The following is a 27,865-nucleotide window of genomic DNA, read 5'->3' on the forward strand; positions in this document are numbered from 1 at the left end:
CCGGGATGTGACCTTCAGAGCCGCCCGCACAGGATGACCAGAGCCACTGCCCCTCGGCGCCCGCGCCTCGCCACGGCCCCCCGGGCGCTCTGACCGCGCGCGCCCGGCCCCCGGCCCCGGTTCCAGTGCTGGCCCTCGGCCCCGGCCCCGACCCGCCCCGCCCCGCCCCGCCATGCCGCCCGGACCCGCCGCCGCCCTGGGCACCGCGCTGCTGCTGCTCCTGCTGGCCTCCGAGTCGGCGCACAGTGAGTACCGCGCGGGGCCGCGGGGCGCGCCGGGCCGGGAGCCCCCCCAGCACCCCGCCCCCCCGGAGGGCGAGGGGCGCCTCGGCGCGGCACCCCGCGCGCCCCGCGGCCCCGCGCGCCCCGGCCCCGGCGCCGCCGCGCTGACGGCGCCTCTCCGCTCTCTCCCCGCTCCTCCCGCCCGCCCGGGAAGCCGTGATGCTGCGGGCGCGCGAGGCGGCGCAGTTCCTGAGGCCCAGGCAGCGCCGCGCCTACCAGGTCTTCGAGGAGGCCAAGCAGGGCCACCTGGAGAGGGAGTGCGTGGAGGAGCTGTGCAGCCGGGAGGAGGCCCGCGAGGTGTTCGAGAACGACCCCGAGACGGTGAGCGCGGGGCCGCGCGGGGCGGCGAGGCGTGCACCCGGAGCCTTGGGGCGGCGAGCGGAGCGTCGGGGCAGGCGGGTCCCCTCGACCCCCGCTCCCGCGGCACCACCCTTCGGGGGACCCCGGTCCGCGCGCGCACGGGCGGGAGCCGGGGGTCTGCGGCAAACCTTTCTGCGGGCACACCGACCCTTATACAGGGAGGCGGGCAGCGGTGGCGGAAGGGCAGGGTGCTGTGTGCCGCCCCGGCCACCCTCAGGCCTCCTCCTTTCGAGCCCCTGTTCTCCCGGTGATGCCAGGTGCCCCTCCAGCGGAGGAGCGGCGGCCGATGCCCGCGGGGGGTCCTGTGGACGCCCGCAGCCACTTCCCGCGGCAGGCCTCGGAAGGCAGCCGCCTTGAAGGAAACTGCAACTCTGACAGCTCAACCAGAAAGCAGTAGGGTCCGGCTTAAAACGTAAACGAAATAAATGGTTGGAGAGCCGGAACAGTTTCCTGCCTCCCTGCCCCCTTGGCCAGATTAGAGGTGGGGGTGGGGCTGTCCACAGATCCCTGTCTAGAGGCGGGAGCCTTAGCTTCAAAGACGGAGGGCTGGACGAGCCGGAAGGCAGCAGGTCCCAGGCTGGGAGGACTGGGAGGACGGAGCAGGGCTGGCACACGCGGGAGGGCGGGCCAGGCGGCCACAAGGTGCGCCCTGGGAACCGCGGAGACTGCAGGAGCCTAAGGTGCTGGCTCAGGACAAGTTTCTATTAATAACGTCGTGAAGAATGTGGGGCGACAGGCAGCCGGCCTCGGGGAGTGGCCCTGGGTGCACTGTGCCATCTTAGGTGGGGCAGAGGCTGGGGTGTGTGCCCGGAAGCCCCCCGCGGGGAAGCAGGGCTGATAGAGGGGTGGGCTCACCCTGCCTCGCTCCACACCCTGAGGTCAGGATGATTTCACAGCTGGTTTTGGTTCTACTGGAATAGTTCTTTTAAAGAATTCTTCTGGGGTGGAATAAGCGTCTCGTGCAGTGAACAAATGAGTGTGAAGGATGCAGGCTTTTACGTGACTCGCGTTTCTGACTGGCTGGCTTGACCCACCCTGTGGTCCCCTATGTGAAACAAGCTTGATGGCGACGACCGAGCTGTGCCCTTCCTTGGCCTTGGCACAGCCCGCAGCTGCGGTGGCTGAGCTGTGACCGGTGACTCTCGGTGTCCGCAGCCGTGCGCGTTAACCCGCTGTGAGCAGCAGCTCTGCCCCGCCCCATCTCTTCTGCCTGTCCTCCCGTCTCTTTGATGATGATGAGTCCTGCTGGCCCCAGGGAGCTTGCTCCGCGGAGCGTTTCTGAAGGTCCCACACAGGCTGTGTGCTGGCTGCCTGGGTTGCTGCCCGGCTGCGGGGTGTGTGATAAGTGTGTTCCTACCAGTCCCAGGCCCAGCCTGGAACACTGGCTGCCACAGAGCAGGGGATGGGGCTTGCAGGTGACCAGGCTTGAGGGCAGTGAGGCCGCCGCCTGCACCAGCCCCGCCCCGCCCAGGCCCTGCTCCTGCAGGACAGAGAGGCCTTGGGCTGGACACACTGCACACTGGTCTCCGCGCACCCTTCCCAGAGCCTACCCCGCCCCACTGCAGCTGTTCTTAGGTTTGTGATAACCCTGTCTGTGCTTAGTCGCTCAGTCTTGTCTGACTCTGTGTGATCCCATGGACTGTAGCCCACCAGGCTCCTCTGTCCATAGGAGTCTCCAGGCAAGAACACTGGAGTGGGCGGCCATGCCCTCCTCCAGAACCTTGTCTGCAGTGGATGAAACGAGGGCAAGGACAGCGGTGCTCACAGCAGCGACTTTAACACGGGGCCTTGCACCCCCTGGCGCCCTGCCCTCCCTTCCCGGGGGGTTGCCTCCCACACCCGCCCCATCCACCCCATCAGGAACGCGTGGGCTCCTTGCACATCAAAGCCGCGTGTGAGTTTTCAGAATCCTGTCCTGCTTCCTGACCCATCCTCGAATCACAGTCACACCTTTCCCTTTATTACCAGCTTCCCGGGCGGACCGGCTCCTTCTGCGTTCACCGAGGGGCGGTGGCTTCTGGAGGAGCCAGTTCGGGTCGGGTCGGGGGTTGGGGCTGGTGCTTAGGGGACTTCCTCGTGTCCAATTCTGCTCTGGTCGACCAGATGCCCCTCCAGGCGTCCACGCCATCTTTTCCCTCACTTTGAGGAGGTTCTGGATTCCAGGACTGGGGGAGACCCTGCAAACACAACTCACTGCTAATAAACCTTTGGAAAAGCAGCGCGTTGGGTGAGGCGGTCCTGTGACCTCACCCATGGGCCCCCGGCTCCTGAGAGTCTGGGCTCTCCTGAGAAGCATCACTTCCTTGCCCTCAGATTCCTGGCTCTTTGTGATCGTGTGTGGGTGTGACCCCGACGAGGCCCTGGCCTTAGTTCAGGAAGTCGCAGGAGCCCCGTGCATCCCAACGTGTGACGGGGAGGCCGCGGCCTCTGGGCTGAGAGCGCTGCCAGATCAAGGGGCCGCTGCCGGGACAGCCTGTCCTCACCCGCCAGCCACGGCAGGACTTCCTCCGTGCGGCTGCCCCGTCGCAGCCACACACGCCTGCATGAGCGTTTCCCACGGGCCCTTTGCTTCTGGCAGAGGGGCAGCATGTCCCGTGTCTCCAGGGCTGCGGGTGGGGCAGAAGGTGGGGGTGGCCGCCCTGTGCCCGGGCTGGGTGGGGGCTCCGGCACCTGGAGCCGGCTCTCTGGGCCACGTGCCTGCCCTGGAATCCCTGGAGGCGGTGCCCTCTGTGCTGGGTGTGTTCTGGGTGCTTCCTGCCCGGGCAGATTGTTCCACCCTGGGCCGCCTTCCTGTCTGTGGATGGGCCCCTCCTCTGAGCAGGTAGCTGTGGGCACCTTCCTGATTCCAGGGGCTGTGGAGCCCTGGAGAGGAAGGCGCCTGGGGCCTTCCTGATGCGTCCAGTGCTTCCCAGGCTTCCCTCCAGGCACGAATAGTCTCCTCCACATTCTTCCAGCCTCAAGAGTGTTCCACCCTGCCCTCCCCTGGAGCCCTGTGATTAGACTCCCTTCTTATCTTGTTTTCCTCTCTTGTTACTGTGTCTTCCCAGCACTGTCCTCCTCCTGGGGTCTTGTTCAGAGGACTCTGGGTGCTGGGCGCCCTGCTGGCCTCCCCGAGTTCTCCCGAAAGCTCACCAGCCCGGCAGTCACCTTCCTATTTAGGTCCTTCAATGCAAGAGGGCACCAGAGCCCGTACCAGTGCCCTTGGCTTCAGGAAAGGATTCTGGATGAAAGACTCACCCAGCCTGACCCACGGCCCAGGCCCGGTTCGCCACCTCCCAGCACAGGGGCCACCTGAGGCCTGCAGGTCGGAGGGGGCTCCAAGGTCTTGGTCCTCCAGCCCTCGTTTGTTTGAGATACAGACAGTGATGCTCACACGTCGCAGACTCGGTGCTCACAGGTCCACAGACTCAGTGCTCACATGTCGCAGACTCAGTCCTCACAGGTCCACAGACTCAGTGCTCACACGTCCGCAGACAGTGGTGCTCACACATCGCAGACTCAGTCCTCACAGGTCACAGACTCGGTGCTCACACGTCCACAGACAGTGATGCTCACACGTCCACAGACTCGGTCCTCACAGGTCCGCAGACTCGGTGCTCACAGGTCCGCAGACTCAGCGCTCACACGTCTGCAGACAGTGATGCTTGTAGGGGGACACCCCTAGGGAGGGGACAACCCCTTCCTCAAGTCTCCCCTTGTTGCAGTGGCCTGAGGGGTCTCAGGGGCACAGAAATGGGGTCCTTGTCACCCCCAGTGACCTCCAGGACAGCCGAGGCCCACCTGCCCCCCACGCCCCACCCCACCGTGACAGCATCTCCCTAACATTCACTCACTCAGATGCTCAGGCACACTTCCCTCTGCCCCCTGAGGCTCCGTCAAGGATGGGACCAGGCCCCACCGGTGCAGACTCAGCCCCAGCTCCTGTCTGTCCAGGAAACCCCCTGCTCACTGCAGCCAGGCGTCCCCCAGGGCCCAGTCCCTCCCAGGCTTCCCCCACTGGAAGCCAGCAGGGGCGGGTTCTCTGAGTTGTCTGGCCTGATGCATTTTCTCCGGAGTTGACTCCGCACGACCCAGAGGCCTGCAGACTGCTGGTTAGACGGGTGGCACGCAGGGCCCCCACATGGGCCAGCCTCTCCCCCGACGGCCTTGGGGGAGGGACAGCTCTGTCTGGCCCCCGTTTGCTGCCCCTGAGCCCTCATACATGCTACTCCCGGGGGGGTCAGCCCAGTTCGGAGCTGGGCCCTGCGGCCTAATGACAGGACAGGCCCCTAAATGATGCGTCGTCCGCGCCCATGGGCTCAGCGTCTGTAGAAAAACGAAAGATGTTCTGAAGGACACCGCAGGTCTGCCTGTGGGACTTAGGGAGAAAATGCCCTTTAAGGAGCTGATGCTCACAGCCTGGTTCCTGAGGTGCCGAGTGGCGGGGCTGGGACGCTGTGCACCCAGCGGGGCTGTTGCTTTACTCCAGCTCTGCCCGTGCGTGTGGGATGCGCTGTGTCTGCTGGGCTCAGAGGTCGGAGCTGTTTCTGGGCTGCAGACTTTGGTGTGGCTTGAGAGTTAGTGTAGATATCGGGGCCCCTGGCGCTGTGGTGGTGATTCAGTCCAGTGATCCCTGCAGCCCCCGTGCGCGTGCCTGAAGCTGCGGCCCTGGGAGCGCAGGTCGTCCCGCTGGGGTAATTCTTAAGGAGGCGTTGGCTGTGGGATGACCCCAAGCCCTCACGCTCTGTGCCCGCGCCCAGCTCCTGAGACCACGAGGCCTCACCCCTGCCCAGCCATCCCTGCTGGCTCCTGCCCTGCCCTTCTGCTCCGTGGGCTCCTGGTGGAGGCCCCCTGCTCACCAGGAGCTGGTGGGCCTGTCATTCTCCCTCCCCCACTCCCACGCTGTCCAAGCCCCCAAGGCCCGCCACCATGTGTGGGCAGGGACAGGTCAGAGGGGGCAGGAGCGTCGCTCAGACTTGGAGGAAGATGCGTTGTTCTCTGTCACTCTGTAACGTGTCAGCAGGAGCTACTCTTCTGGGGCCGCAGGAGGTTCCACGCCTGCTTTTTTCAGCTCCTGCCAGCATGTTCACAGCTGCCAGAAAGAGCACCTGGCCAACAGCGGGGTCACTCCTGTGTCTCCAGAGGGTATGGCGAGGCCCGGCCCCCGGGGAGGCTGAGGACCTGGAGAAGCTTAGGACCCAGTGCAGCCCAGTGGCTTCCTGTCCTGCTGGTGGGCACCCTAGCCACTCAGGTGAGCATCATAGCTGCATTTGGCCTTGAGAACAAAGGCCACTCAGGTGAGCATCATAGCTGCATTTGGCCTTGAGAACAAAGGCGTCTCCAAGCAAAGCTGTGGATGATCAGCCAGTGCCCTGAAGGGGAGTGCCCGCAGCCCTGAGGGGCCTCCACCAGGAGAGCACAGGAGAAGGAAAGAAAGGCCTTCGCGTTGCCCATTTCCCAGAACATTCTCACCGACTCATGAAATCTTCACTTTGCAGGCCATGACACATCTATTTGCGCTCATTTTTCAAGTTCAGTCAGCCGGTGCTTTCGCCTCATTCAGTTCAGCTCGGTTCAGTCGCTCAGTCGTGTCTGACTCTTTGCGACCCCACGAATCGCAGCACGCCAGGCCTCCCTGTCCATCACCAGCTCCCGGAGTTCACTCAAACTCACATCCATCGACTCAGTGAAGCCATCCAGCCATCTCATCCTGTCGTCCCCTTCTCCTCCTGCCCCCAATCCCTCCCAGCATCAGAGTCTTTTCCAGTGAGTCAACTCTTCTCATGAGGTGGCCAAAGTATTGGAGTTTCAGCTTCCTTCGATCCTTCCTTCAGTCCTTCCAATGAACACTCAGGACTGATCTCCTTTACGATGGACTGGTCGGCCTCATTAGGGTGGTTTAAATAAGACAGTGTGTTTCTCTCTCATGTAAAAGGTAGAAGGCAGGCTGCCCAGGGCTGCTCAACGGTGGGGGCCCAGGGACTTACATGACTTATTTGTGCTCCACTGCACGAGTGTATGGCCTTTGTCGCCCAGGCCTCCTCGCACAGTGGGCAAGATGCTGGAGAACCAGCCATCACATCTGCATTCCAGCAAGGAGGCCAGAGAACCAAAGTACCCCACTCTCTCTTTACTGTTTCGCTCCCTGTGTGTATCCCATTGGCTAGGACTTAGTCACACGGACACGCCTAGTTGCAAGGGCGGCTGGGAAGTGTAGTCCTGCAGCTGGCTGCACTGTTGCTTAACTGAATCCAGAGTTCTATTACTGGGGATGAAGGGAGAATTGGATGCTGGACAGCAGCTACAAATCTCTGCTGTGGGGGAGCAGTATTTGGAAACAAACCTGTTTTATGAGGTCCATTTCCAAGAGTATTTTCGTGCCTGGCAGGAGACACTGTACTGAGCCACGCCAGGAGGTTTTGCACAACACGCTTCGCACGCAGGTCTTTCAGCTGCACTCTCACAACCTGTGCTGGGAGGGACCAGCCCCCTCCAGTCCCTGGCTCATGCCCCACCCTGGGCCTCGGGTCTCCCATCCGCCGGAGCCTGCAGCTGCCTCAGGGCCCCGCAGATGCCCGGGCCTGCCAGAAGCTGAGCTGCTGCGGGTCACCGGGGCAGTGGGGACTCATAGGGGGCGGTGCGAAGGGATGTGCCGGGGGCAGGGGCGGACTGCTGGAAAGCTCTCAGTAGCGAGGGGCACTGGGATCTCCACGCCCCAAGGGTCACTGCCACCTGCCCCAGGCCCTGAGCATAGCATCCACGGCAGCTTGTCCTGACACTGATGTGACCGGGACCCGGAGAACCCTGCCCGGCCCCTGTCATGTGGGGCCAGGCTGGGTGGGAGGGGATGGCTGTGGGGATGGAGGGGTGTTGCCGCCCTGGGAGTCACACGCACGCACACACGTGCCGAGCTGCTGCAGGCCCCGGGTCACCCGTGCCTCTGGCTGGTGACATCAGGGCTTTGTTCCAGGACCTCCCTGCAGCCTGTGCGTCAGTGTCTGAGGACGGAGGGGACACAGTGCCCTCACAGGGTGCCTGGGGGCCCACCTGGGGTCCTCCAGGAGAGCAGGGCCTAGGGCACCTGGGAGGCCCGTGGCCTGAGACGTAGCGTCCGCGTTTCCTTCGGTCTCACAGAGTCCTCCGCGCCTAGTTGGGAGAATCTCAGGAGAGGAATTGGGGGAAGGAAGGGAAGAAGGCTTTTGTCTGAACTCTGCCAGGAAGATGTGTGGAGCCCTGCGGGGTCAGCGGGCACCGAGGGAGTCTGGGTGCCTGCCTGCAGGGGGGGCTGTGCTGAGCTTCACGCTCTCGGGGCCCAGCGCCTGGGCAGCAGCAGCCTCTGGACGAGACCGGGGTGCTGGCCAGGCCGGGCCTTGGCGGGCCCTGCCCCCGAATCCCGGGGAGGACGCCTGTGTCCGCTCTGTCGATGAGCGAACTGTTGTGACACCCAGCTCTCCACTCTGCTTTCACAAAGAGTAGAGATCTTTGGAACTAAAATTGTGGACAGCTACAGGTTAAAGAAAGCAATAAATTCTCAGTTCACTGTTTGAGAAACAACTGGATTTGTTGCAGTGTGATGTGAGAGTCCTGTCATGTTGGGTAACCCAGGTAAAGGTCCCGGACACTCCAGACAAAAGCATTCAGGCACCACCGACACGGTGTGTCTGGAGGGCAGTGTCTGCAGAGGTCAACGGAGCTGGGGGTGGGTGTCCCCGGCTCATTTGCGCTCAGGGCGGGGAGCATGCGTGGCTGGTGGAAGGGAGGGCTGCATGGGGGTGGGAGTCCCAGCCTCACCTGGGCCCTGCGGGGATGTGAACGGCTCTCCTTTCCCCTTCGGGGGATGGCTCATGAGGAGCAGAGGGAGAGGAGGCTCGGATGTGCTGTGCCGTGGCACTCGACATGGCCAAAGCCCACGGCAGCCTCGCTGCAGACCTCTGCTCTCTCTCTAACCCCAGACAGATGCCACGACCCACAGATCCCGGGAGACCCCGAGAGTGCTCATCACAGGGGCCCAAACCTGCCTGTCTGTCTGTTCCCAGAGCGAACTGGTGTAGGACTGAAATTGGGAGGAGAAAACGCAGCCCGATTTGTCGAGAGAGGGCCTGGGAGCCAAAGGGGGGCAGGCCCCTCCCCCCAAGCCCGCCCGCCTCTTGATCACGTGTGCACGGATGTCACCTTCGCCAGTGCTTCAGAAGCCCTGGACTTGGTCCGATCTTTGCTTTTAAAATAACATTTTATAAGAAGCACCCCTACCAGAACGTTATTTCTAAAAGCATGAACTGACTGCATCTGCCCAAGGCACCCCCACCCAGCCCCCAGGCCCGGGGGCCCAGCCGGGTGGTGGAGGTGACGCTCAGGGTCATGGGGAAGCAGGGCTGTGGCTGACCTGAAGTCTCAGCTTACTCATCTGTGATAATGGGCTGATGAGAGCGACCTTCCTGGGAGGGTGGGCGGGAGGATTAGACACCAGCAAGCTGGCAACATCAGGTCACTTGGTTTCCTGGGGGAGGGGATTTAGGACCAAACGGCTCCACCATCAGCCCTGAGGGGCGGCAGAGGCAGGGGCGGGCTGCTGTGACCCCGCCCCGTGGCAGCTGGAGACCAGAGTTGCTGCCCAGCTCCAACCCTGTAATTCGCAGTCGTGGCTGAAAGGACCTCCCCTTCACACCCTCTGTCCTCTTCTGGCATGGTTTACAAACACAGGAGCTACTGGGAGTCCTCCCACCGGAGTCTGAGGCTGGGTTCTTTCCAACGTGTTTCTTATCCTCCTGAAAGACACTTTACCCACGTGGTGTAGCTGCTGTTGGTGGCACTGGGCTGCTGGTTACGGCCAGCTGCTCTCAGCATGCAAGCACCCTGCAGAAGCCCTGGGCCGCTTGGGCCTCCCCTCCCCTGCCCTGCCCTCCCCTGCCCTCCCCTCCCCTCTCCTCTCCCCTCCCCTGCCCTCCCCTCCCCTCTCCTCTCCCCTCCCCTGCCCTCCCCTCCCCTCTCCTCTCCCCTCCCCTGCCCTCCCCTCCCCTCTCCTCCCCTCCCCCTCCCTGCCATCTTAGAGGCAGAAAGCAGCTTTCTCACCCTCCCCCTCTGCAAGCACCTGCCTCCAGGGGGGAGGGGGGGTTCCCAGCCCAGCGGCCGTAGGGGTGCTCAGACGCCAGGCACTCTAACAGTTAACCGCTGCCTTTCTTTTTCTCTTTCCACAGGAGTACTTTTATCCAAGGTACTTGGGTAAGTGGAAATCACAGCCTCCTTTAGTCGGGGAGACATTACGTGTTGGAGGAGAGGTTGCTAAGACCTTGTCACCAAGTTGTTCCTGGAGGGACAGAGCTCTGTGACAGTGAGATGGGACCTCCGGGCTCACGGAGCAAAGCGTGGCCTATGTCCCTAACCCTAACCCTAACCCTAACCCTGCAGCCAGCGTCGCTGTTGGCAAACCTCCGCTCCACTCTGACCCCCAGCTCAGCTGGTTAACGGGGGAATACGATTGATTTAGTCTCAGGACTCCCTGCTGTGATGTTACTAAAGACCCCGGGGAGCTCTTGTCTGTGTGGGGTGTAGCTATTGACACCATAAGACTAACTAAAGCTGAGAACATTAGAGATGATTTTGCTTAACTCGAACGACAAGATTGTGCAAGCAAGCCGCCTTGGCTGTCAAGCAGCGACGTCTCTGTGAGTGTTGAGGGGGAGGGGGGCTGGAAAGCCCCTCTGGACTTTGGGGGAACAAGAGGAAGACGGCCCGTCTCTCCAGGGCGATCTGGAAGTCCCCAGGGACCTGCTCCTCGGTCAGTGCCGTTTTGAGGCTTGCTGGGGCGTCTGTACTCACAGCGAGAGAGGCATCCGGGGCTCTCCCTTCTGATTGTGTAGGATGCATTTGGGTCACTTTTCCGCTGGCCTTGCAGCCTCTTAGAGGCGCTTCGCAGAGTGGACCATGGTCGGCCCCAGGCAGCCCAGCCTGGGCCCCGTGTAGCCTTGCTCCTGGGTGTGTGGGTTTGTTTCCTCAGGAAAGGGTGACCGTGGTCCCCTGGGCCGCCTCTGGTCCTGTCCACTGCTCATGCCCACGTCCTCCACATTTGCTTGAGCAGCAGCAACCTCCTGAAAGGCCAGTGAAGTGGCTCAGCATCCATTGTGCCCAGATGCACGTGGTCGCTCCCCAGCCCCGGCCCCGTGTGGAGGCCCAGTCAACTGAGTAGTGGGGAGGAGGAGCTCGGTCTCCATCAAACCCAGGGCGCTGTTCCAAACAGGGTCAGGTTGAGATGGAGCTCAGGTCTCTGCCACAGTCAGAGAGCCTCCCAAGGGCCACCAGAGGGCCTTCTGTGCAATAGCAGGAGCCTCCCCCATCAAGGTTACAGGGGCTGGCACCCCTTGGACAGAGCTCTGCCTGTTGGAAGCACCTGCTCATTTTTGGTGTTAAAATTCTGTGTCGGCATGAGCACGTCTGTCAGGGGGTGACACCCCCCTCCCTGTCTTGCAGAATGCATCAATAAACATGGATCTCCGTACCAAAAGAACCCAGCTTTCGTCACCTGTGTGCAAAGTAAGTGTGCTCCTGCCTCACAGCCCCTGAGTCTGGGATCTTGGGGTCTTGTGGTCATTCCCAGGGGCCCTGAGTGTCCCTGTGGCCTTCGGAGCCACAGCCTGAGGTCAGCCCCCTCTGCCCTGAGCCAAAGTGTGTGTGGCATGAAGTGCGTACCTCTGCGAGGTGGAGGGAAGGCCCGTCTGGGCCCATCCTGGTCAGTAGAGTCCCCTTTCACCGCGGTCACTGGTTCTGAGAAATGTTCTCAGCCCACTTGGTGGGCAGCATGCCTGGTAAGCAAGGGGCACTGGCAAACTCCTGGGCTCTTTCCAGTTTTTTATTGTAACAAACAAACCAGAGTGGCCTCCTTGTCTCCTGAGCACCTCTGCTGGGTAAGTTCCTAGGAGTGGAAGTACGAAGGGAAAGCTATGTCCTTTCCCGGTTTTGACGCAGACCTGGCGCATTATCCCTGTAGAGGGCAGGAGTGCCCCCCAGTACCCACACCAGCCAGTTGTACTTCTTTCTACTTTTTACCTCTTCCAGCAGAAAAGTGGGGAAACGGCCCTCAAGCCGTTCAGTTTAGTTCTTCTTACTCACGAGTGAAGCCAAGCTTCACGTGTTTCTTTCTCTGCGAATGGTTTGTTCACATTCTTTGCCTGCCTTTCTCGGTTTGTAGGAGCTGATGATAGATTTTGCAGGTTAGCCGTTTGTAGTAAAGGTAGCAAGATTCCCCCTCAGCTCATCATGCATCTTTATTATTATTATTACTTTAAATTATCATACAGTAACACTGACATTTTTGGTGTCCTGTCACATGGCTTTCATCCACACGTACACACATCTCAGCTGAGCCTGACTCCAGGCCTGGCTCTGGCCTGAGAGTCCCGTGGAGCAGACACGTTATCTCTGCCCCCCTCAGCCTTTGGTGCAGCCGTCTGTGACCCGTCTGTCCCCACGAGGGCAGTGTCTCGGCGCTTGCTCCTCTGAGCATGCCCTGCCCAGGTCATAACTTGCCGTTGCCCTCACGCTTCTGGAAGGAGGAGCAGAAGCCACGAGACTGGCCCCCACTGACCACGGCAGGTGCCGAGCATTCCAGTGCACAGGGTGGCCTCCCCCCGCACCCTCCCCCCGCCGTCAGCGGGCAGATAACCACTCACCTCCCTCCTGTGGGGCTTGGGTCAGGACTCAGCCCAGAGCCTGTCCGCGGGCTGCCTGCGTCCACCGAATTCCTCAGAAGCTTGGGACACCCGCAAACACACTCCTCACTCTGCCCCAGAGATGAGCTTCCCAACGAGACAGCAAAGGAAAGCAGGTGGAATTCTTCCTACTGGGAGTTGTCCGCCGCCAGGAGAAGGCGGGGTTGCCCTCTCGGCCTGGGGACCCTGAGATTTGTAAGGGGTGGTGTTGGGCATTTTAGGCAAATTCCAGGCGAAGGTAATGAACTCGGGCTTGTCTTTCTGCAATAACTCAAGTCTAACCGAGTGTTTCGGGTGGGGACGCACCCTTGTCCAGCCGCCCCTCCCGTGGGGCCTCTGACATGCTGGGTGCTGCGGGGGGGCGGTGGGACCGTCCGGGTCGGGAGCTGCCTGGCCCCACGCACGTCCCCCGCTGCCCAGGGGTCCCAGGCACACTCCAAGCGAGCTGGACGCGGGCCTGCTGAGTGCTCGGGGAGCAGGGGCCACTGCTCGAGTCTCAGGGGAAGCTGGACAGGGAGGTGGGGACCTGTACCTGCCTCCTATGCCTGCCGGGGCCCTGTGACCTGCTCCATGGGAGGTCCGGCTCTGGGACCCTGCCAGGCCTGGCCTCTCCCCCACTTCCCCAGGGCACAACCCCAGCCTCTAGCCTGGTGGGTGGGCGGCCGCTCCCTCCAAGCTGACCTGAGTTTCCTGGGATCAGTCGGGGCCTGGCCGGCCTGGTCTCTGACGCCCTCCAGGGGAGGTGGGGTTCGGTGTGGCCAGCCAGGGCCAGCAGGGGGACCTCAGTGCCCCCGACCCGCCTCAGTGCTCTCCCAGCTCAGGGTCCCCTTCTCTTTGCTTTCCACTCAGAGCTGCCTGACCAGTGCTCTCCAGACCCCTGCAATAAGAAGGGGACCCACGTCTGCCAGGACCTCATGGGCAACTTCTACTGCCAGTGCAGAGACGGCTGGGCAGGACGACTTTGCGACAGGGGTAAGGCTGCGTTGCCTGGGGAGATGGGGGCGTCAGGACACCCCTCAGGGCCGCCCAAGGGCCTGGGCTGGCAGGGGACACAGCCACACCAGCCTGTCTGGCTGCGACAGGAGTGAGGAGACTTTGAAGGGATGCCAGCTGTGTGGGGACACAGGACCCTCGCTGGTCCTCTCCCAAGGAGCAGATGGGTGCCTGGGGCCCTCAGCCTCTCAAGTCCTCCCGGGGCGTGGACGTCTGGACAGCAGGTGTCCTGCTGCAGCCCCGGGCAGGGCTCCATCCAGCTTGAAAAGCCTCCATGCTGAGCCCCCAGCAGCGCCCAAGCCAGGCCAGCTCTTCCAGGGTGCCAGGGGGCGTGGGGGCACGCCCTCCCTGAGGCAGGCTACCCTACTGTCTGGGCCCCCACTGATCAGAAGGGAGTCGAGAACAGGTTCATCTCCACCCTCCTTGAGTTTGCAGCGTGCTGGGTCAGCAGAGAAGACGCAGGAGACCCCTGGGACCTGGTTAGAACCCTCGGGCACCCCTTCGCTGCAGAGGGAGCCCTGAGCCCCTCAGAGCCTGCTGTCCAGCCACAGAACTGGGTCCCTGTGCCCCCCACCCAGGACCTGAGGGTGGATTCCATGGGGCTGGGGCTGCAGACGCTGCCAAGTGTTCCAGGCGGTCGTGGGTCACCTCTGGCTCTGTGTCCTTTTCCCAGATGTCAATGAGTGCAGCCAGGAGAACGGGGGTTGCAGTCAAATATGCTACAACCAGCCGGGCAGCTTCCAGTGTGCCTGCCACGGGGGCTACACGCTCTCCCCAGACAGTCGGACCTGCCACGGTGAGCCTGACCCAGGACCCCCCCGCCTCTGTGCTAGCCTGTTCGCTTTTGCAGTTGCCAGAAGTTGGCAGGCTGAAGCCTCAGCCGCTTGGCTCCTCTGCAAGAGGCTGAGGCTGTGGCTGGCTCCTTGGCTCTGGAGGGAGGGCAGGAGGGCGTCCCGCAGACACAGCACATGCCCAGGCTTGTCCGTGGCCACGGGCCCCAGAGCCGGGACACAGGCTGATTCACTCAGATCTGTGGACGGAGCCAGCCCAGCTGGGAGGCCTGCCTGCTGCTCAGGGAGAGGGGGTGGGGTGGTCGCCGGGCCTCCTTCCCGGCCACGGAGCCTGTAGACGTTCCTTTGACCTCAGGGCCCCGGACGCCTTGTGGGGAGGTGCGGGCAGGACGCCTGGGGTCCCACTGCTCACTGCTACAGGATCAGAGCTCACAAATGGTAGAAAGGGAAGGTGCCTTTAATCAGAGTGCTGGCACTCTGAGGAGATGGTGGGCTCAGCAGCCCCCAAAACCACCTCCGAAGCCTCGGCTCAGCCTTGAGAGCTTTTAAAGGGACGCAGGAAGGAGCCTCATTAGCCACTGAGACTGGGGTCAGCGTCCTGCTCCCCGCACAGAGTGCAGGCCCCTCAGCTCTCCTCACGGCCCCTCCAGGCGCTGTCTTACTGTTCGGTCACACCGTCTTCGTGAGGTTACTGAAGGGGAAGCTGGGGGAGAGATCAGGTCATCTGTTGTTTATTTCTAGTTCTTTGATCTGCACAAAGAACCATTAAGTTAAGCAAGGTGCTGTGTGAAGGTGTGCTTTGGCCAGAGACAGGCGAGCAGGGCAGGGCCTGGTTAAAAGCTGGTTACAACGCAGTTTTGCTAAAGTGACGAGAAAGGGGGCTTCCTGCTGAGGGCAGAGTCCTGCAAAGGGCTGCTCGCAAGTTCGCACTTACCAGAACATCACTGCATCTCTGAGGGGTTGAGCTGAAGGTCTGTCTTCTGTAACTTCCTGCTGACACGGGCGTCATGCTCTCAGAGGGAATGATGTCTGTGTAGGCCTGGAACATCTCTTTGCTGACGGTTTCAGTTGCCTCCTTACACATACGGGCAGAACAAACGATTCCGATGCCCACAGAGACAGACTGTCGGGAGCGATAGTGTGAATCCCATTCTCTCAAGGCCGCAGGTTTAGTCCTGCTCGAGACTGAGCCGCTTCCGGCATCTGCAGTCTGCTCTTCGAGCAGTCTGCCTCTTGCCTGCGGCGGCAGTCACAGCCTCTGTAAACCTCCTCAGAAATGCTCATCCGACACTGAGTGTGACCATGGCCCTGATCAGAACTGCTCAGTTTCGTACTTATTGGTGGGGGGCGTGGGGGTGCTGCAGGACTGTGCTCGAGGCCTCCAGGATCCTACCTTACCACTCCCGCCCCACTGGCTTCCCAAGGCTCCAGTCACCAGCCTTCCTTTGAGAAAGGTCTGCTCTGGAGTGAAGCAGAAGGCAGCTACCCTGCCCCCCCGTTTCTGCAGTCAGTCTGGGGCTCCCCACAGCCAGCCCCCGGGGCACCCCAAGAAACCACTGCAGGCTGCCCGCTCCCCAGAGGCACCCCTCTCTCACCCCCACTCTCCCAGAGGCAACTCGCTTGCCCACCTCCCTCTCCCCATGAATTCCCATCTGTCACGGCAGCATGAGGGGTCAGGGCCCGGGGTCTGGAAGCCCCAGGGGGGCCCTGAGCACAGACGCGGGTCGGCTCTCTTATCTGGAGAAACCGCTTCCAGTCCATGCACATCGGTGCCTCCCGGGCCTGACGAGACGCGGGAGGCCTCCTCGTGTCCCGGTGGCGGGTCCCATCCCCTGCTCTTCGCAGCCATCTGCCTCCCCCTAAGAACGCACTTCCAGGCAGGCTGTGTCATAGGGCGGTCATTGTGGGGCGTGGAGGGTGGTGCTCAGGGACCCCAGGGCTTCTCCCCCCACTTCTCCGGGAGCCCTTCTCTACTCAGGCTCAGCCTCTCTTGTGCCCACGGCTGCCGGGGCCGTCCCGAGGGCCCAGACTGCGGGGCTCAGATTCCAGGGGAGCCCTGTGCTGTTGGTGTGGGTGCCCCAGGCACCGTCGCCGCCCTGAGAAGCGCCCTCTTTGCAAAACCCCGAGGGCCGGCTTTGAACCTCTGGTCGACCTCGCAGACCACCCAGGGGTGAGGCAGCCTCCGGCTCTGAGTGAATCCCAGCAGCCCGCATCCCTGGCTGCAGGACAGCAGGGCGGGCCCTGTGCCTCCCGTTAGCAGGACTGGTCGCTACTTAGCCTGTCGGCACGGGCCCCGCCCCGACGCCGGTTTCGGGGTGTGCCTGCAGAGGCGGGCCCGACACCTCCTTTCTCCTGGTGTCACTGTTTCCTTAGCACCCCTGCAGTGAGGCACCGTCTCATCGTGTCCTCTGTGGTCAGCCCTGAGATGCTGAGAGCAAGGGGGTGGGGACCCTGCACCCGTGGGGCTGGGCTCCTGGGGTCTGCTCTGAAGCGCTGCCCAGCCTTTGCGGATGAGTCTCTGGGCACCTTCTTGGCTGCCGACAGAGGACCACCCAGAGGCCAGTCATTGCTCATCGTGAGCTTTCGTGGAGCCAGTTAGGTTGAGCAAGACTGCAGGGTGGGCTGTGAGCTTACCCTACGATTGTGGTGAAGTTTCGGCAGCCGAGGGCGGGGGCTGGCACTGCTGAGCCAGCACGGTGTGGGGTACCTGCCCGTGGCCCCCAGTGTGAGCGTGGTGCCTGCCCGCCTGGGGACTCTGCTTGGCACCTCCTGCCCCTGAATAGCTGGGGCTGGTCTGGACCCACTGCCAGCCCAGCCCACGTGGGCTCGGCCCAGCCTGGCTCCTGCAGTGCCTGCCAGCCCTGACAGTGGGGGCCCTGCGGGTTTACAGGCTTCCTGCGGGGAGCACGTGGATCATTCCCGCCGTCTCTGGGAGGAATCTTAGTTTCCACATCTGAAAGCCTATGTTTGCCGAGCTGCCCTTGTGACAAAGTCAGGAGCAGCTCTGAGTCTTTGCGGGCAGATCTTATTTGAAGTACCAGTTGCACTTTCTAGAAATTCCCTCTGTCTCCTCAGGAACCAGCTCTTGGCTACAGGTTTCTCCTGCTGATACTGGTTTGTCCATGTGGCAGAGGGGAAGGAGCCTCAGGACGACCCCGGACGGTCACTGACCGTGGCTGTGGTGCTGGTTTTCCTCGGGCAGACCTCAGTGTGAGGCCCATGCAGACCTCAGTGTGAGGCCCATGCAGTCCTCAGTGTGAGGCCCATGCAGTCTTGATGGTCGGGGGCTCTGGGGGTGCGGGGTGGGACTTAGGGTTAAAAGGCCCCAGAGGTACTCTTTTACCTTCCTGGACTGCTGTCATTTGAATTCAGCAACAACTCTGTGCACCGGGCCAGCCAGTGCCCCACAGAGACAGGAATCCGCCTTCTCAGCCAGGCCCCGATCAGAAACTCCCCACCCACCCCCAGCCCTGCTTCTGGGCTGGGGCTGAAAACCCCATGGTTAGAAGGAAGGGAAGAGACAGCAGAGGAGGAGGAGGGGGTAGGATGGACAGAAGGAGGGGGCAAGGGGCAGAGGAGGGGGAGGAGAAGGCAGGGGGGACGCTGCACTGACCCCGCCAGGCGAGGCTGGGCTCCCCCCGCAGAGCTGGCCGCCTCTCCACAGTTCCTGGCCAGCGGGCAGCAGCTCCTTCCAGGCCGGCCGCCAGCAGGCCTGGTGGACCTGATGCAGCTGGTTTTTCCTGCAGATGTAGACGAATGTGTGGATGCGGGCGCCTGCGGGGCGGCGCGGTGCCAGAATCTGCCGGGCTCCTACTCCTGCGTCTGCGACGAGGGCTACGTGTTCAGTTCACAGGAGAAGGGCTGCCAAGGTACCTACCTGAGGCCACATGGGACACACAGGCACACACAGGGCGCCATGCTCCAGGGAGCGCTGTGCCGCGTGCCCCCCAGAGGGGCTGAGCACCTGCACACACGCGACGTGGCCCCTGCCTCACCATACACGCGACGTGGCCCCTGCCTCACCTGCACACACATGGCCCCTGCCTCACCTGCACACACGTGGCCCCTGCCTCACCTGCATGCACATGAAGTGGCCCCTGCCTCACCTGCACACACGTGGCCCCTGCCTCACCTGCACACACGTGACGTGGCCCCTGCCTCACCTGCACACACGTGGCCCCTGCCTCACCTGCACACACGTGGCCCCTGCCTCACCTGCACACATGTGGCCCCTGCCTCACCTGCACGCACATGACGTGGCCCCTGCCTCACCATGCATGCGATGTGGCCCCTGCTGCACCTGCACGTGTGATATAGTGCCTGCCTCTTGTGCAACTGGCCCCTCCCCAGAGACACAGGGAGGCGGCAGGCAGGGCCCCGGCTCTTGGGCAGCTGCCTTCCTCCTGCCCCCAGCGCACCTGGCCCAGCCATGTCCAGGGGCCCAGACAGCCACGCTGCCCCCCACTACCTTCCTGCCTGGGGCCCATGGCTGCCCCTCCACGAGGAAGGAGATGGGTGGTCCCAGCCTGCCTCCCCAACCCCCAGGCCATCCCGGCTCCCCCACCCTGGCCCCTGTCCTGGGCACAAGCCCACGGCCGACCGTGAGCCTGGTGTCCTGTGTGTGCCGCCCTGGCCCTGCTGATGGCCGCCATCCAGGTGTGCAGCCCTGTCCCCAGGAAGGAGCCGGGCGGGAGCCACACACCTGGGCCACCTGGGGCTCAACGCCAGGCCTCGCATCTGCTGAAGTGTGATGGGGGCAGGCTCTGGCGGCCCTGCGGGCTCAGGGGCTTCCTTGTGGTTGCAGACATGGACGAGTGCATGGAGGAGCGCTGCGAGCAGGTCTGCGTCAACTTCCCCGGGAGCTACACCTGCCACTGCAACGGGCGCGGGGGCCTGAAGCTGTCCCAGGACATGAACACATGCGAGGTAGTCCCGGGTGGCATGTGGGGGCAGCAGGGCCCCGGGGTTTCAGCGCCCCCGCCTGACAGCTGCCACCCCCGCCCCGACAGGACATCCTGCCCTGTGTGCCCTTCAACGTGGCCAAGAGCGTGAACTCCCTGTACCTGGGCCGCATGTTCAGCGCGATGCCCGTGATCAAACTGCTCTTCAAACGGCTGCAGCCCACGAGGTGAGAGGGCAGGAGGGCATCCAGCCCCGAGGGGACATGGGCACGAGGCTGCCTGGTCAGGGGACCTGCTGCCCAGCACAGCCACACGGGTCTCAGGGCTGGTGCCGGCCTTCCCTGCCCAGCGACTCACTGCCAGCATCAGCGTGAAGATGGCTCCTAGCCTGCCCACCTGGCGCTTCCTGAGGCCGGGCCATCCCATGCCGGGAAGGGCCACACGCCGCAGCTTACAGTGACCCTTTTGTTCCTGCTGGCCCGCAGACTGGTGGCTGAGTTCGACTTCAGGACCTTCGACCCCGAGGGCATCCTGTTCTTCGCTGGAGGCCACCGGGACAGCACCTGGATTGTGCTGGGCCTTCGGGCTGGCCGGCTGGAGCTGCAGCTCCGCTACCAGGGCGTGGGCCGCGTCACCAGCAGCGGGCCCGTCATCAACCACGGCTCGTGGCAGACAGTGAGTGGGGCCCCCGCAGCCCTGCCCAGGACCCCGCAATGCTCACGTACACTCCCTCAATGGTCAGCAGGCACAGCCCCAGCAGGGCGGCCCTGGCAGGAAGCCTGCGCCCTGACGGGCATTACTCGTCACAGCAGCTGAGCTGGGCTTCCGCTGCCGGGACCACAGTTCTCAGTGGACCGGCTCCACTGGGGCCGCCTGGCTGTCTGGAGGTGCTTCTGTCTGTCACACCTATGGGTGGGGGCTCCGGGCCGCTGGATTGAGGCCAGGAGGGCCACTGGGCCCCTGCAGCACACGGGGCTCCCATTCCCAAGGACCCTCCGGTTCAGACTGTCAGCTGCCCCGAGGCTGAGAACGGGATGAGATCTGGGTGCCTGTCCCGCTGCCTCATGCTCTCAGTGGGGGTCAGGGTCGGCCGTGACTCACGGCACCGTCCCGGGCTCTGCCTCCGGGCCTGCTCCCATCCTGCTGACCTCCAGGGCTCACACTTGGCTGCCTCTTGATGGAGGCACCCTGATTGCCCAGGGCCTGGCCTCCGGCCGTCAGCTCTGTGGGTGCCACGATGCCTGGAGCAAAGTGGCCTGTGACACGCGGGCTTCCTCCCAAACTGTTAGCACTGGGCTTTTAGAAGTAAGTGCTTGAAAGAGAAATGGGAAAAGCATTCTTTTTCCCTTTAGAAGTAAAGATAAAATGGGAAAAGTTGCCCTGGCCTCCATGAATAAAAGCGCTGTAGACATTTGCTAGTGTTTCCATCCCATCGGTGGGTCCAGCTCCTCCACTCCTAGACTCTTAAACCCCAGGCACCATCACGACAGCAGGAGGAGACCTTCTGCAAAAGGACAGATAAGATAGTCGCTCTGCAGGGAAGCTGTCCCGGGGATTGAGGATGCTCCATGTGTGGGAGCCTGCTGCTCCAAGCTCGAGGTGCCTGAGCACCGCTGGGACTCTGCCGGGGAGTGGGGCTGGGGGAGGCACGACCAGTGGGTGCGTGGCCCCAGCACCCCGCCCACCCCGAGATACACCCGGCCCTTGAGCCACAGGCCAGGCTCCATGACGATCTGCCTGCTCTCTGGTGCCCACCAGACCCCCCGCCCCCCACTTTGCCTCCTCAGCAAACTCAGACCCTGCACTTGGATGTTTCTCCACCTGAGCCGAAAAGGAAACCAGGGGCTTCTGGGGCTGAGGAAGATGCTCCGAGCACAGAGTGACAGGCTTTAAACTCTCCTACAAGGAGAGCAGGGGAGACGGGGCAGTTTTACAGAGAATTCATATGCTCACTCAGCATCCGGTCTGTGCCAGGCACTGCCTGGCTGCAGGAAATGCCAGGGTAGAAAGTGTGCTCCCGTCTAAACATGCTCAGCTGAGGGTAGAGAGGTGAAGGGCCAGGGTGGAGCAGAGAACCCCGGGCTGATGTGCGGGGGCAGTGACCCCAGGTTCCTGAAGCAGCTCCCTGGCTAAGGCTTGATGCAGGGCCAGAGATGGGGAGGGGAGGCTCCCTCGCAGGAAGGGGGATGAAGAGGTGGAGCCGATCCCTGGAGGAGTTGGTGGGGCCTGAGCCACACCGTGGATGCCAGGGAGGCGGTGTAGGTGGTGAGCCTGGACCCCCGAGGCTGGGGGTCTCCTGGCCCCATGTGGTGATGGGAATTGGTACGCCAGGTTGGGCCCCCCTTCAGAAGGTGCACGTCCACCCTTATGGCACCGTGCTCCTCAGATCTCTGTCGAGGAGCTTGAGCGGAACCTGGTGATCAAGGTGAACAAGGACGCCGTGATGAAGATCGCCGTGGCTGGGGACCTGTTCCAGCTGGACAGAGGACTGTACCATCTGAACCTGACCGTGGGGGGCATCCCCTTCCAGGAGAAAGACCTCGTGCATCCTGTAAGCACTCCCCTTCATCCCTGGGGTCTGAGCCCAGGGGGCTGAGGAGGACAGAGCCCACCGTCCTTAGTCCCTAGGGTCCGAGCCCTGGGTGGGTGAGGAGGACAATTAACCACACTGACCAGGACTAGCAAAGGGTGGGAAAAAGGCGAACGTCTCTAGGATATAACAAGCCGCAGCTGCAGCTATGTCGCCTATCTTGCTGTCTCTTTCTGTGAAACTCACTTGCGGTTTCGTCTGAATTGATCATGAAAATGTCTATTTTGGAGAGGAGACAAATCACAATGAAATTATTCTCTCACAAAAAGAACAATGAACTTACTTTTTAACACTTTTTTTGGGCAGTTCCCAAGAACATTTTGGGTTGTTGATCCTGTTGGGGTTCCCGCAGGGGAAGTAAGACCTAATGAGAGCTCGGTGTTGGTCGTTTCTCAGAGTCCTGTCCCTTCTCGCCCCCGGCGTGCTGGTGTCTATGCCAGAGCCCCTGGCTCCGAGCTGGGTTTCCACAGCGGGCAGGAGGCGAGTCCACACGCTGAGGCTCCGAGTGGGGGCAGCGTCGCAGCGTGTCCCCCCGCCCCGAGGGCTGAGGGCTATCCGACACCCCGGAGTCCCTCCTGGTTTTCCAGAAGAGGCTGGGCTGGCCCGACCTGCTCAGAGCTGTGGCAGGTGCGGCTGAGCTGGAGCCGTGCTCTGGGGGCCTGGCGTGAGCACAGGCGTGTGTGCATCCCCTCGCCCGTCCTTCCAGGCAGCAGTCGGCACCCCGAGCCTGCCAGCCGAGGGGGACCAGGCGCCCCGAGCCTGCCAGCCGAGGGGGGACCAAGCGCAGGCGGTGGGGAGGGGGGCGGCCCTGAGTGGGTCCAGGGCGGACCGACCGCCCTCAGCAGAGTCCATGCCTGCGGGCAGTGGATTGCCACGAGCGTGACCAGCAGGGCGCCGTAGGACGGGCAGCAGCAGGAAGCCACTGGGGTCCCTGTCTCTCCAGATGAACCCGCGTCTGGACGGCTGCCTGAAGAGCTGGCACTGGCTGGATGGTGAGGACACCGCCGTCCAGGAGACGGTCAAGGCGAACGTGAAGATGCAGTGCTTCTCTGTGACCGAGAGGGGGTCCTTCTTCCCCGGGAGTGGGTTTGCCTTCTTCCACCTGGATTACGGTGAGTCTCCACTCCTGCGAGGGGATGGCTGTGCTCGGCCTTCTGGCCCAAATTCCCCGAAGCAGCAGCAGCAGCCAGTCGCCCCGGGGCGAGCGCCTGAGGGATGGCCGGCCTGGGTGCTGGGTTGCAGGGAGAATGGGATGGCGGAGGGCCTGTGGCTGAGATGGGGGACACTGGGCTTGAAGCGGGAGCTTCCAGGAAGGTTCTGAGATGGGACACCCTTGAGTGCATCTGTGGTCACAGCGCTGTGGGCTGTGGGGAGGGGCCGAACCACCAGGAGTCCAGTGCTCCAGGCTCAGCAGGAAGAAATAGGAGGAGGCCCCTGACGGAAGGGCCCAAGGCCCCAGCTGCAACTGTGCCTCAGAGAACCGAGGCTTTTCCAGCAGCTGCGGAAGCTATAGAGGAGCTTTTCTGTGACCCCAGTAAGAGGGGAGCAGGTGGGGCGGGCAGCCGGGGGCCAGGGTGGCTGCAGGGGACGGCGGTCCGCCCAGAGTCCTTCCCGCTTCTGTAAAGCAGGGCCTTTAATTCCACGACCGCTTCCCTTTTAGCATTAAGAGACAGTTTAAATCAGTCACCCTTGCACGCTGATGAGTGGGCACCTGGACATTAGCTTTACATCTGCCCTGAGGGGTTGGCCTGCACGGTGTGGGCCGTGGGGGTGGGGGGCACAGCGGTTCAGTTTGAGTCTGGACTCAGGATTTCCCTAGATTTCCTCGGGCAGGGTCAGAGTTAACCTCTGCCCCCAGGAGGGCACCACTGTGCCCGGAGGCGTCGCTGTGCCTGGGTGCGTGGCCCTGGTGGCCTTTGACGTGAGGATGTCAGGCGGCTCTGTGTCACGGCCTGGGAGACACCGCACATGGACCCATGAGCCTCTTTCCTCAGGCGGCAAGGTGTGCCTCACCCCACGCCCGGCATGCCCCCAGCGTCTGTTCCCAGACTCTGAGCCTGTCATGGTTGAAGGTGCACACGTGACCCTCACCACCCTGCGTGGCCCAATCGTAGGGACGGTCTATTCGGGTCAGAGATGGGACCTGCTCCCCCCTCCCCATTTCTGTCTTGGCTTTACCTGTCACGAGCGCCACCAGGTCACCCAAGGAGAAACCTTCACTCCTGACTGCAGCTCGTACGGAGCGCACGCCGCCCCTGCAGCCCTCGCTTCTGTGCGCGCAGACCCAGGGCGTCCTTGTGGCAGTGGGTGTCACACGCAACACGCTGGCGGCCTGGCCCCGCTGCCTGTGTGCCCGCCACGGAGGCAGCCACAGTGGCTGCGGGGCTTATTAGATCTGCAGGTTGCCACAGCAGAGGCCACATGGCAGTCAGGACTGGCGCCTCTAGGGCGCCTCAGGCTGGCCGTCCTGTCCTCATGACGACACAGAAGGGGCGTGTCAGGAGTTACAGGCACCGTTCTCAGTGGCAGGTCAAAGATCTGGACTCTGTGGGTCTTAAAGCCCCAGAAGCCATCAGGCAAGGGGCACGTGGGTAATCCCCCTCGGCACCCAAGGAAACCTCCCAGGGGAGCTGAGGCGCTGGCCCCTCAAACACGCTTCTGGCAGCCAGGCCCCTCTCCCCACCTCCGCCAGGGGACCCCGCAGAGATTACCGCTCTCCCCACCTCTGCCAGGGGGACCCTGCAGAGATCGCCCCTCTCCCCACCTCTGTTGGGGGACCTCGCAGAGATCACCGCTCTCCCTACCTCTGCCAGGGGGACCCCGCAGAGATCGCCCCTCTCCCCACCTCTGTTGGGGGACCCTGCAGAGATCGCCACTCTCCCCACCGTCAGGGATGCAGGGAAACTTGGCAACAGAGGAGAAGGCTGGGTTGGGGGTTTTGTTCGTTGCCTTTTCCAATTCTACGTGTGTTCAGCTCAGTGAACAGTTTTCAGAACTGATCGTTACGTCCCTCTCTGGGGTGGGGACCTGCACACGATTCAATGGGCTCTCGGTTCGCTGGTGGAAAAGACACCAGTGCAGGGCAAGGCCTGACCTGAGTGGCCTTGCCGACCTGCTGCATCCCGAGAGGTGGAAACGCTTAGAAACCGAGGGGGCAAGGTTTCCTTCCGGCCCCTTCAGCAGCGGTGGCTCAGCTGGGAGGAGACGCGAGGTGGTGTTTGCGTCTGAGACCCGGACCCACCACGGCTACCAAGGGTGCCCTGGAGCATGACATACGTGACGCATGGCAGGCGGCTTGTCACGCACACACGTGCCTACAGAGTCCTGTAACACGTGTCCTCTAAGCAGCGCCGGCCCCGTGGAGCATCGATTAGAGCAGAAAAGCGCGGCCCGGGAAGGAAGATTGGATGCAGTGTCCGGCAGCTTTCACTGCCTTCCCAACCCTTCCCGGTCCTTCAGCTTGCTGGGCTGAGCCTGTGCGGTGGGTGGGCAGGCTGAGCCCCACCCCATTCCTGTCCTGGGGGCAGGGAGTCAGGTGCCCAGGGGATGGTCCCGGCCGGACTGGGTGGGGCGGTCGGTGGCCACTCAGAGGGGTTCTTGGGGAGTGAGCATGTGGCTATTCTCGGTGGGCTGGGGCCTCTGCAGTCCAATGCCGGGCTCCCTGTCAGTTCCTGACAGCTGGGCCACTGAGCCCCGAGCTACTGGCTTCCCGCTGCCTCTGCCGCCCGGGGCCCCGCGGGGCCCAGCCCGCCGCCTCTGCGCCACGCTGTCTGGACTGCCTGGTGATGCGTGGCCTTCCTTGCAGCGCGGACGTCCCCTACCGGCGGGACGAAGACCACCTGGGCAGTGGAGGCTGTGGCTCGGGTCCGCCCTGCTGCAGACACCGGGGTGCTGCTTGCGCTGGTGGGCGACCGCCAGGCCGTGGCCCTCTCCGTGGCGCTGGTTGACTACCACTCCACCAAAAAGCTCAAGAAGCAGGTACTGCTTGCTGCTGCCCCCCGCCCCCCAACCCTCGCTCTGAGACAGAGCTGCCGTGAAGCTCAGCCCCACCTCTCGCCCTCAGAGTTCCAGCGCCCACCTCTCAGCAGCGTCTCAATGGCCTCTGGTGGCTCAGGGCTGGTGCTGGAGCCCTGCAGGCTGGCTGTGCAGTGGGGAGACCGTCCTGCCACCCCCAGCGGTGTAGATAATTTGAATTAATCGCTTGTATTTAAGCCAAATGATTTTGCTCACAAATGACATGTGTGAGTGTACAAACAGGCCCAGACCCTCACCAGGCCTCTCCTGGAGGCAGGCAGGGCTCTGAGTATCCGCCCCTGGACAGGCTGCCGTCACCTCCATACAGTCCCTACCCCACCCCCGACCGTCACTGGTCACCGCGCTGGCTGTCTTCTCAGAGAACAGGCAAGAGTAGTGGAAATGGGTTTATTCTCCCGCCTGTCCCAAGAGGGGTGTGTTCCCCACGTCAGCCTACCTGCGGGAGCCATCAGCTCCCCTCTTACTGCGGCTGCAAGCTGATGGGCACAGATCCAGGCATGGCCCCTCTCTGCTGTTTCTGTGGCAGCGCCACATGCAAGGGGCAGCTCTGCCCTGAGTCCTGGCCACAGACACAGTGGGAGCCCTGGTCCCCTCTGCCCAGACCGATGCATGTGTGGCCCTGTGACCAGAGTGTTTCCTCCACGTCCCCCCCGGGGACATGCAGCTCTATATGCTAGTCCTCAATCATGTTGGAGGGGGTCAAGCTCCCCCTAATTCACACATGTAGAAACCATGTCCTTGTCACACTCTGGCCATAAGCGACCCTACCCACAGGAGACCCATGGACCTCGGCAGGACAGGAGGGCCCACGGGCATGTGGCCACCGGCCCGTCTGCCCCAGTCAGCTATGCCTCTCCCCACAGCTGGTCGTCCTGGCCGTGGAGGACGTCACCTTGGTCCTGATGGAGATCAAGGTCTGCGATGGCCAGGAGCACATGGTGACCATCTCTGTGAATAAGGACAGGGCCACCCTGGAGGTGGACGGCACCCAGGGCCAGAGTGAAGTGAGCCCAGCGGGGCTGCAGGAGCAGCTGGCCGTCCTCGGGAGACACCTGGAGGGCTCCGTGCTCACCTTCATCGGGGGGCTGCCAGGTAGGGGCCCCGACTCGCTCCCCCAGGCAGGGCTGGGCGCTCTGTAGGGAAGGGAGGCAGGAGGAGCCAGTCTGTGGCAGCAGCGTGTGGGGCCCAGCCCAGCCGCTGTGGGGTCAGGCTGACAGCACCTGGGGGGACACATCAGCCTGAAGCTGTTCCCCACCCCACACCTTCCAGGAACACCCCCATGGGTATCAGATGGTGGGTCTGGGCCACACGGGGAGCCACCCCCGAGGCCTGGTGTCCAGCTGCCTGGGGAAGCAGGCCAGGTGAGCCTGCCCCCGCCACATCTGGAGGTGGTATCGCAGCAGAGTAGGGGAGATGGGAGAGGCTGGGCCTCCCACCACTCAGGCGGGTCTCCACTTGTCCCCGACAGAGGCGCTGGCTTGGCCGCCAGACTCCAACTGCGTTTAGTTTTAGTAAACAGAGCTTTGAAGAGGATAAGAGAGCCTGGAAGGCCTGGGCATGACTCATTCGGGATGAGATAATATTTAATGGATGTGACTGTCTGTGTATCCTTCTGCGGGGTCGGGGTGCTGTGGTGCCGTGCCAAGCCTGGTGGCAGGCGTCTGCTGCCCGCCGGGGCTCGTGGCTGAGCTGCATGATGACGCTCTGCCAGAGACGCGGCGGGGCGCCCGGGCTCCGGGCGGCTCACCCGCTAAAACGCGCTTGCTCTTTCCCCGCGGCCCAGACGTGCCCGTGACCTCGGCTCCGGTCACGGCCTTCTACCGCGGCTGCATGACGCTGGAGGTCAACCGGAAGGCGCTGGACCTGGACGAAGCCGCCTACAAGCACGGCGACATCACGTCCCACTCCTGCCCTCCCGTTGAGCCCGCCGCCTAGGCTTCTGGGCCGCAGACGCCCCGCCCCACGCACGCCGCAGCCTCCTCTCCACCGGAAGGGTGGCGGCCGCGCCCGCGCCCGCGCTGGAGACACTGAACCCTCGCCCACCAAGGCCCTCGGGGCCTCCCTCCCCGTGTGTAACATACGTGTACATAGAGGACTAACCTCACCGCCGCCTGAGCGGACCCGGGAAAAGAATTCTGTTATTTTTATCACCAGATGCTTCTTTCTGACTTAAAACTATGGAAAAATAAAATATTTACAGAACCTTTCTAGCTCTGTGTTGGCGGTGTCCGCT

General features: G+C 62.8%; 1 protein-coding gene across 2 annotated transcripts; it reads left to right on the forward strand.

Annotated features, from left to right (window-relative positions):
- On the forward strand, window positions 1-27,842 carry GAS6 (growth arrest specific 6). Of its 2 annotated transcripts, XM_025262520.3 has the most exons (16): window positions 1-245; window positions 436-602; window positions 5,692-5,871; window positions 9,815-9,839; window positions 11,085-11,147; window positions 13,172-13,294; window positions 13,989-14,111; window positions 17,853-17,975; window positions 18,911-19,032; window positions 19,116-19,234; window positions 19,493-19,682; window positions 21,394-21,558; window positions 22,541-22,709; window positions 25,403-25,575; window positions 26,496-26,724; window positions 27,416-27,842. In XM_025262520.3, the coding sequence occupies exons 1-16, from the start codon at window positions 173-175 to the stop codon at window positions 27,565-27,567; spliced, it is 2,196 nt and encodes a 731-aa protein (XP_025118305.2). In that variant the 5' UTR covers window positions 1-172; the 3' UTR covers window positions 27,568-27,842. The 2 variants fall into 2 exon arrangements, with proteins under 2 accessions (XP_025118305.2, XP_025118307.2); XM_025262522.3 differs by lacking the exon at window positions 5,692-5,871 and having other exon boundaries at window positions 6-245.
- The last annotated feature ends 23 nt before the right edge of the window (window positions 27,843-27,865 follow it).

The sequence above is a fragment of the Bubalus bubalis genome, chromosome 13, assembly GCF_019923935.1.
Source record: "Bubalus bubalis isolate 160015118507 breed Murrah chromosome 13, NDDB_SH_1, whole genome shotgun sequence".
NCBI classification, from domain to species: domain Eukaryota; kingdom Metazoa; phylum Chordata; class Mammalia; order Artiodactyla; family Bovidae; genus Bubalus; species Bubalus bubalis.

Coding starts and splice junctions, on each gene's coding strand:
- GAS6 (XM_025262520.3), top strand. CDS start 173: ATGCCGCCCGGACCCGCCGCCGCCCTGGGCACCGCGCTGCTGCTGCTC. Junction 5,872..9,814: donor TGGGCACCCTAGCCACTCAG/GTGAGCATCATA, acceptor CTCTTTCCACAG/GAGTACTTTTATCCAAGGTA. Junction 11,148..13,171: donor TTTCGTCACCTGTGTGCAAA/GTAAGTGTGCTC, acceptor CTTTCCACTCAG/AGCTGCCTGACCAGTGCTCT.